General features: G+C 31.8%; 1 protein-coding gene and 1 pseudogene across 1 annotated transcript; both read left to right on the plus strand.

The window, feature by feature from the left end:
• The first annotated feature begins 2,598 nt into the window (after positions 1-2,598).
• On the plus strand, positions 2,599-5,241 carry LOC134235222 (uncharacterized). Its single transcript, XM_062717359.1, has one exon. It carries the CDS (start codon positions 2,632-2,634, stop codon positions 5,239-5,241), a length of 2,610 nt encoding a protein of 869 aa, XP_062573343.1. The 5' UTR covers positions 2,599-2,631.
• A 72-nt stretch (positions 5,242-5,313) lies between these two features.
• LOC134235221 (interferon-induced protein 44-like) lies at positions 5,314-9,890 on the plus strand (annotated as a pseudogene).

Genomic DNA, 9,890 nt, shown 5'->3' on the forward strand with positions numbered 1-9,890 from the left:
TCACAATTTTTTCTGGGTGATTGAAACTTCAGATGGATGTTGATATCTAATGGCTTTTAGTTAACGTTCTTATTTCTTAAACATACACAAATTAATAATATATATGATTCAATTAAGATATCTTTTAACGTTATTTTTTTTAAATTATTGATTAATGAAAAATCAATAAAGAAATAGCATTGTTTGATATGTTTTTGTCTCAAACACAAGTACTTTAAATCCATGAATTGGGGAAAAAATCTTGTTTTTTTTATTGTCACAATAATTTAAATTTGTCTGATAAGATGTATTGAAGACTACAGTTGTGTAAATTTTACAGCCCCTTGATGACCTAATATGTTCTTTGTACGATCGAGTTCGCCGGTTTACTAATGTACATAACTATCTTGATTTGTTTAGAACAACTTTCCGTACTATACATCCATTTTTTGTTAACATTATCTGTACATAAACAATTTAAACAGCATCATTTAGTTTCATTTACCTCTGGCGCTGGGGATGTCTCTTCCTCCTACGCATCTGATTCCATCTCTGGAATATCAGGTGGTCCGTGTTTTAGCCCTCTCTACATATTTGTATTGTTTGAAGATTTTATGAGATTGATTACTGTTTGCTATCTTCAACATCTTGCTGACTTTATTGTTTTTCATATAGATTTAAAACCAAAGCGCAAAATAATAACTTGATGTATTGAACAGACATTGATGTAATATATAGACGTTGCGCACGGTGTTGGTGTCAAAAAGTTTTAATCACCATTGCTGCATCGTTAATCTCTCATTTATGTGTGATGGAAAGTATTTACTATTAAAGTTATATATCATTCGGTTGGTAATTATATTCTCTATACATTTCTATTGAAAAACCTGTCCAAAAACTGATTATTAAAAATATATTTGGTCTAATATAACGAAAATTACGTCAAAATTACATGTAGACGGGTAACAGGGGCAATGCATATGCAGTAGCAAAATGTTGATAACTTCATCAAAATATAAAATATCTCCATGAAATTTAGCGGAAAAATTAAAAATATGATGTAAATCATGTACGTCATTTCTATTGTGATGTCATTCAATATGTATGCCACAGACGCTGGCTTAAAATGTAAAATGGGTGTGTAGACAGGCGTAAAAAAGGAGGAAAGAGAGAAGGACCATGGCGGGTAATTAGATATTTAAGAAAAAATCAAATGTTTTAAAATAGATTTAGTAATTTTATTTCAATAATACTAATCAAAATAAAAATAATCGTATTTTGATATTACATTAAAAGTGTAATAAGAGCCTTATATTTTGAAGATTCTTCCGATGATGTTATTATATTTTTGTGTCACAAAGTTCTAGAGTTGCTATTTCTAAATCGCGTGGAATAGGTCAATTGGTTATACTGGGTTAATGATCACTATCAAATTTTCAAAAATCCATTATTTCTTCTCATATTATCAGTATATGCAAATCTATACAATTTTTTTAGTATTTGACGCAGTAAATTTTCTGAAAAATAATAAAATAAGATATCTATCTATGTGTCACAAAAATAAAATGACGACGAAAACGTCATAGTTAAATGCGATGTTCCATTATTTGATTTCCTATTATGAATTTATTATTCAATTAAGCCCCCTCGAATTTTATATATACAATGTGCAAATTCAGATTTTCCTTGAGACATAAAATTGAATTAATTCTTCAATAATATGATTACTTTAGAGACAATCTACGGAGTCAACATGTAATGTCACACTTTGCACAAAATTGATAACGCGTATTAATTTGATATGATAGTAGTAATATCAACCAATTCTATAGTCTTTAAAAAAAGACAAAATAAAAAAAAATAGATTTTTATCGAATGTGCATCTCTTAAAAAAGAAATCTATATAAATAAATTTATATTCAATGAAACGGTAACATTATCCCACCAAGAATTGAAAGTCAACATATAATGTCACAGACGTAAAAATTAGGGTTATTTTGATGTTCAATTCTAATTAACGTACATTAACGTAAACATATAATTTAGAGTAAAATTAAAAAGAAGTTTTATATCCTTTAGTTCATTCTATTGATGTATTTAATGACATTAAATGCTAAAGAATGTATTTTTTTTTATTAAATGGGAAGGGGGGCTATATACAATGAACTAGTATATATTTTAAAATTATAAGTAATTTATTAAACAGATGTTGGTCTAAAAGTTACATTTAAACATTTAGGCACGAGTAAATTGACAGCTGCTGAACGGATTAAAATAAGTAAGGAAAAAAGGAGCCAAAAGAAGGTGCAACAAACTATTGAATGGAGGAAGAGGGTAAACGACAGCAAACAAAACCCCGAAAATGACAGGGGATCCCACCAAAAATGTCTTGTTCGAGGTACAAAAATCCCACCACAATTGTTATTTTTCCCGGATATTTTTTTTCTATGCACACAATTCCAATAAAATGTCAACATGAAATTCGTGTAAAACATTGAGCGGCATTACTTTTAAAGTAAAGTCAACGGTTTGGTACTGGAAAAAAATAATTTAAGTCAAGTGTTCCATTTAAGTGTTCCATAAAATATAATTTTACAATTTTTGAGATATAAAATTATGTGATTTATCTCCACAAAATTACAAAATTGTCAAATGTTCTATTTAGATGCAAACATAAAAGCTGCAACAATACGAAAACGAAAACAGCGCGAACAGGAGAGGATAAAAAGAGAAAATAACAGAGTCAGAAAACAAAGAGAGAGAGAATTTAAATCTAACCTTAACAAATTAAATGAATTTAAACGCACCAAAAAAATGAAAAGACAAAAAAGATGGCGCAAGAAAAAAAACGACCAACAAATATCGAGCGAATTAAAGGAAGTCACTGAACTATCTTTTGAAAACAAAATGCAAAAAAGTAGAGCTTTGAAAAAATTAAAATCAAATTTGCCAAACTCTCCTATAAAACAAGCTGCTACCATTGCAGCATTTCTAGAAGACAGCAATTCACCTGTTGTTAAAATACTAGAATCTAAAAACCTTGTTCCTTCTCCGGAGGAAAAAGAAAATTCAATCCTTCAAAATTCTGTACTCGGGGATATAAAAGAGTCTGTTTCAAAACTGAAAATGAAAAGGTGTGACAAATCAAGGGAGGTAATGGATTTTCTGACAGCCTCCGTCAGTGGAGATTCTGTAAAAGAGTCTAGGTCTAAATCTTCTCTTGCTAAAAAGCTTGGACTTCCTGTTCGCCGTATATCAAAGGCCTATGTTGTACGCAATAAAATTTTTCATTCAGAGTCATCTAGCTTCACGTATACGAAGCGAAAAACAAGGTCAGACGCTCTGTCTGACGAAAACAGAAAACTCATATACGAATTTTGGTGCGCCCCCGAAAATTCTCATCCGACTGGAAATAAGAATGATGTAAAGCGGGTTAGAATCGGGCCAAAACAGTATTCATCACACGCAGTTCAAATTCTAGAAAAATCCCAAACAGAAATTTATAACGATTTCAAACTACAGTACCCTGAAATTAAAGTATGTCGAAGGCTCTTTGAGGCGTGCAAGCCATATTACATTCGTTCAGCCGGACCCAAAGATAAAGTGACTTGTTGTTGTCGCTATCATCTGGAGATGAAATACGTTTTTAGGGCATGCATGACTTATAGGAAAACCTACGTTTCAAATCCAAATCTGTATGAACATATTAACGAACTAGTCTCTCAAACACTGTGTCCCCCAAATAATGAACATTACGCGAAAGCTTGTTTAGATCGAAAATGTGAACAATGCGGTGTTCACAAGTTATACCTGTATCCCGAGGAGCGAGAATCGAATGATGACTCCCCAGATGTAACATGGGATTGTTTCGAGTATAAGACTGTAAAATCAAAAGGGGGAGAAACCAAAAAACTTATGATGACAAAAAAAATTACTAAACCAGCTGAACTTTTTGATTACTTAAAACAACTTCTACACAAATTTCCCTCCCACAATATGCGTGCAAAATGGCAAATGCAACAATTAAAGAATTTGCAACAAAGTTTGCCACAAAGTCATTGTATAACAATTCACGACTTCTCTGAAAATTACAAATGCTGGGATAAAAATGAAATTCAATCAAACTACTTTCAAAGAACGGAGGTTTCAATCCATGTAACAATAATTCATAGGCACGCGATTCTCGAAGTCGACGGTATTGAAAGTACAATGGAAGATCCAAATTTGATAACAGAACATTTCTTCACCATTTCTCCAGACGAAAAACATGACCAATATTTTACTCACCATTGTCAGAAATTAGTTTCAGATTATCTTAAATCTATTTCATGCGAGGTACATACGATGCACGAATTCTGTGATGGCTGTGCAGCACAGTATAAGAGTAGGCATTGTTTTGGAGATGTCTCTGAATCTGTCGCTGAATTTGGATACACAACATTAACTCGAAATTTTTTCGAAACAAGTCATGCTAAAGGACCACAGGATGCAGCTGGTGGGTTCTTAAAAAATCAAGCTGACTTAGCAATTCTGCGTGGGCAGTGCATAATTCAAAATGCAAAAAAATTGTTCCAATTTGCCAATGAAAAATTACAAAATCCGAAAGGTGTCTCAAATGTAAAACGCAGAATTTTTAGATTTGTAGAGGAAATTCCTCGAGATCCACCCAGACTTTATAGCCCTCTTCCTGGTATTCGCTCCATCCATCAACTTATTTCAAATATATCAGGAAACAATTATGTCAGATACCTTTCGTGTTATGATTGCGAAGAATGTCTAGAGGGAAACGTGACGAATTGTACAAATACAGATTTCTTGGGCACCCCTACATCTACTATATTTTCCCCTGAAATGCGGTCACACGATATTAATGATGCCGTTGACGAAACTAATGAATATCATCCACTTTCCGAACTTGTTTCAAAAGGTTGCATCCTTGCTTTGTTGTCAGAAGAAAGTGATTATTATTTATTTAAAGCATCATCAAAGTCAACAGTTCTCGAACAAGATGAAACGGACAAGTGGGGGGCGTCATATAAGTCCGGAGACGAAGTATTGCGAGGAAAGTATTTTATACAATCCAAAGAAAATCCTTTGAAATTCAAGATTAACCAGAAAAAATCTGCCATTGTACCTGTAAAATCTATTCTTTATATGTTTTCAAAAAATGAACTTCCTATTAATGGAAACGAAATTATCCTTTCAGAGGACATGCACCTTTCAATTTTACAAAGTGTGATTGATTCACGTTCACTTCAGTGATATACTTGTAAATGTCTGAATATTCTTCACTGTTGCATCATGCTTTACTAAATATAAGGACTATCATATAATATGAATGTGTAGCACTGAAGGAAATGAACAATAAGCTACTGATTTAGAGTTTTACTATATTTTTTTAGTTTTCAAAACCATACAATAACAGCCAAAATCAATTAGAAACACAAGGCTATAATTAAAATTTTGTTTCCTTTCCATTTGCCGACCGACTGGATAAAAATGACCCGACTCTAAATTTTTTTTAAAAATCATGAAGAAAATATTGTTTATGTAATCTGAAAATATGTTTAAAATTTAGCTTTGATACTGAAATTTTCTGTGAAAAATAATGTTCATGTATCTCATCTACTGACCCCAAATTTTTATCCAGAGTCGGGAGAGGACAAGCAAACAATTTTTTAAAGCTGGCCTAAACGACATTAACTCGACCTTCTAACGTCATGTTAAATAACGTCATTTTGACGTTACCGAAAGTGACACCAACACCGTGCGCAACGTCATACATTTATTTTTAGTTCAATCCAGTTGATTCTGCGTCCACAAAAGTTCCAGGTTTTGTCAAAGATCCAACATTGAAAGAGCGAATGCATGTTGTTGTGTTTGTTATTGACGGAAGCACATTAGATGTTCTACCGGAAGACACGCTTAAAAAACTCAAGGACTTCAAAACGATGGTAGTTGACAGGGGTATGTGGACTTTCTTTAAAAGTTAAATCATTATATATAACATATTGCTCTTTAAGGATATTCTCTTTTATATAATTATCACGACTTGTTAAAAAAAGACCGTTTTTTTTATTTAATAACTTATGATGCATTCAAGAAAAAAAGATACTTTTCTGAATGAACTGTTTGTGAGGCAGTCTATGTTTAACAGGTCGGAGAGAATACTCGAAATCGGGTATTATCCGTGAAATCGCGTATAATACTCGATATTAGGGTATCGTTGTATCTGCGAAATCGGGTATTCCGTGCAATTTTCTATAAAAATTAAAGAATAAAGCAACGGCGTAATATGCCAGTAACTGTTACTTGTACATCAGTATCTTGTGGATTTATTTTTATTAAACCCAATTCATAAGGTTATCAAATAAGTTTAAAATCACACAACAAACACTGCCGGGGAAACAAATTATTTTTCGATATAATTTCTAAACACAAATAACTACACTTTGTTTGTCTTTATTTCCCATTAAAGTATTCCATATACTTAATTTTCTAATTTGTGCACTGTTTACAAAACCTGAAATTTTAAAGAAATTAAACGACTGACGCCGTATTATGTTTTTTTTACTCAAAAATGTATGGCGTCCATTTCTCGTGAAATATAAATTACTCCTAACAGTTAGAGAGTACAGTATAAGCGAGTCTTAATTGTATATCTCTGCAATAATAGAATACCAAAGTTATTATAAAGAGAAAAATAAAATGAAAGGAAATAAATACCCACGGGAAAACAGTTTGAAAATAGCTAATTGAAGCTAAGTATCTTTTTTTATGTAAATTTGGCATGAAATTTTTATTCAAAGACACTTTAAATTTTTTGATTGCATTTTAATCGATACAAAATATACTATTTTACCTTTATTTTATGCATTTGTGTGGAAATCGAGAGCGAGAAGTCATATGAACAGGATTTTCTTCTTTTTTTAGGGGGGGGGTATAAATGAAAGTCAAATGTGTACATCTTTTCATGAAGTAAAAATACATTGAATTTCTCAATAAAGATAGAGGTACAGTCATTGAAATATGAATTACATAGTCAAGTTTTCACATTTCTTATAGTTTTTAAGTTTATGAACATGTTAATGAACAAACTGAAATAATGGAGTGTTCTATTGCCTTGGAAACTCTTGTCTTACTTTTGAGGAATATAATTCCTCATCGGGCATTAAAATTTCATAAAAATCGTAGCCACTTACTTTCTTTATTATACTATTTGATAGACAGGGTGAATTTTACATCTTTACCTTCTATATTTTTTTATATTGCTATCTTATACCTCATTATATAATACAACGCACTATCTGACTGGTTCTAGACAATATGTCACAGTTTTCTTTTAGTAACTGTTATTTTATCTACGATACATATTACTCATGGCAATAACTTTTTCCAATACTCACCTATAATGAAAAAATGTGTTTAAAAAATAAACATGAATTCTAAATACTTGTAGTCTTATATTGTGTTAGAAAATAACAGGTTGCTTTTTGTTTACCTACAATGTATATGATTTTTATTATAACAGATGAATAAATCTTCCCTACGTATAAAAATATATGACCGAGTTTAACCGACCGTGACATTAAAAGAGTGGTATCTTGGATACATGTAGAACACAGTCGAGGTTGTTTTGTCTGAGGTGATCAAGAAGCCTTTAGCCCCCCCCCCCCCCCTTTTGAAGTCGCCAAGAAATGGTAAAATATTGATGACTTAGCGAAATTAAACAATCAGTAGTTATGTTCTCTCATAAGCTGTATTCCTGAAACTATCACTGTTTCTGCTTAAATGTTGAAGACATTTTCTGCAAATATGTTTGATTGATAAATATAAAAGAAAAGATTTTCAGAAAAGAGAAAGAGGGTTCTTTTAGCCGAAATTTTAGACATTTTTATCATTACATTATTTATACATTCATAAATAAATTTGATTTTATGCACAAGATGAATGTGAAAGTAATTAATGACGCATAATTAGATACGATAGACAATCCCTCGTTTATACATGTCATCATATCTGGTGTGTGAAATGTGTTTCCGTATAATTTGATTTATTTACAAATTGTTTATGTTTGTCGTGTTGATGTGGAATTATTATAAATTCCCAAATTCTAATACTTTACAATTCTGTTGTGTTGGGAATGAACATTAGGAAGATGCATCTACTTTCAACATAAGGAAAAATATAAAGCAAATCGAACGCCTTTTTGTGTGCAGATCATGAAATGTACTGAGCTCCACGGATATTTGTTGTCCCGAGCGCATTAATCTTGACGCCCAAATTCTTACTTGACTAGTGATACCTTTAGAAAACATGTGTATCTAGATGAAAGTTAACTTGGCAACATGCGCCATCCCATTGTTTAAGTTTTATTAGGTGATTACACCTCCTATACCCGATTTCGCGGATTCAACGATACCCTTATATCGAGTATTATACGCGATTTCACGGATAATACCCGATTTCGAGTATTCTCTCCAACCTCTTTAATAACATTTGATTTTTTCTTTGCGATTACATTCTATTAGTTACAATTTGAATACCATAGGTATACCTCAATTAGTTTTACTTACCAAAATGGACAAGGTATGTGAATTTGTCGAGAAGGATATCAGCAATATGTTTGTGAGCGAAGTTGTAGAGGGCCTGTGAACAAAGCTGCTGACGTCATCGGAATCCCAAGATCCCACGTAATTCCGGTGAAGAATTACGAAAAAGAAACACTTCTTAGCATAAATGTAAACATCCTGGCTCTAGGAGCGTTACGCCAGGCACTCTTGTTCGCTGATGACTTTCTGGAGAACCAATTAGAAATTGAACAAGAAAATTCACGGCGTTGAGTTCTAGAAGCACTGATTCATAAACTAGATTTCGAACGTTTTCAGCATGCATTTTTTAAGAAAAAGACAAAAAATGAAAGTGATTTGATGTAACATGTATTCTTTGCACGTATTTCCCAGTATTGTCATCTTTTTTAAAACTCATCTTTAATCAAAAAGTAACCAAAATGTCATTTGTTTTTAAGGAATATTGTATGAGTTGTTGAAATCAATAAAATACTAGTATGAGATATCCCTCCCCTAACAAAGTTAAAGTCCAAATTCCTGTCTCTTTGACTTCCGTGCATCTGCAACAGCTTGATTCTCCTCTACTCGGAATTTTAGTGTATTTATCTTTTTATAGGTATAATTTTAACGAAGATGGCGAGTAGCTTTTTTCGTTTAAAATACATTTGTTATTGCCTCTTTCTTACGACAATGCAAAACCCCAAGACCAAATGGAACTTCTATCAGTTGTACCATTATTGCATGAAATTCGAAATCATTGACTCCTAATATAAAAAAAACTATGTGTATTCATTTAGTGCATCACATGAATTTCAATGCACAAGTTGTGGTTTTAATTTATTTTTTTTCTGCTTTTCGTGACCATACTACATGTATTTACTGCTCCATAATTATAAACAGCAATTTGCTAGTGCAAGGTAGCCAAGGAATCGATCTGTCGGTTTTTCATAACTTTCAGTCAGAAATATTTCGCAAATTATTCTATTTTTGGTGTCTTTATATTTTACTCTTTATTATGTTTTATTGTCGTCTCACTCTAAGTTTAGTTGTTTAACAACAATTGTTTGAAAAGAGCAGGGTTTGTTTACTTAGAAGTGATCCTGTCTATACTCTAGTTACACTATATTTTGTTTCAAATACTTAGTACTTTTATGTCATGGAAGTAAACTGCTTTGCATTTATGAATATTTTATACAAGAAATACAATAACCAATATTTTTTTTTTCATTTACTTTGTGTTTGTTAACCAATTTAACACAAAAGGGGTTCCGAACGATTTATAAGGTCAAATATCATTTGAAAAGGTTTCCAAAATGTTGTTTTAAACCCAGAACAACTGTT

This window comes from Saccostrea cucullata, unplaced genomic scaffold (assembly GCF_032062105.1).
Source record: "Saccostrea cucullata isolate Sc308-1 unplaced genomic scaffold, CSIRO_AGI_Scuc_v1 ctg3779, whole genome shotgun sequence".
NCBI lineage: Eukaryota > Metazoa > Mollusca > Bivalvia > Ostreida > Ostreidae > Saccostrea > Saccostrea cuccullata.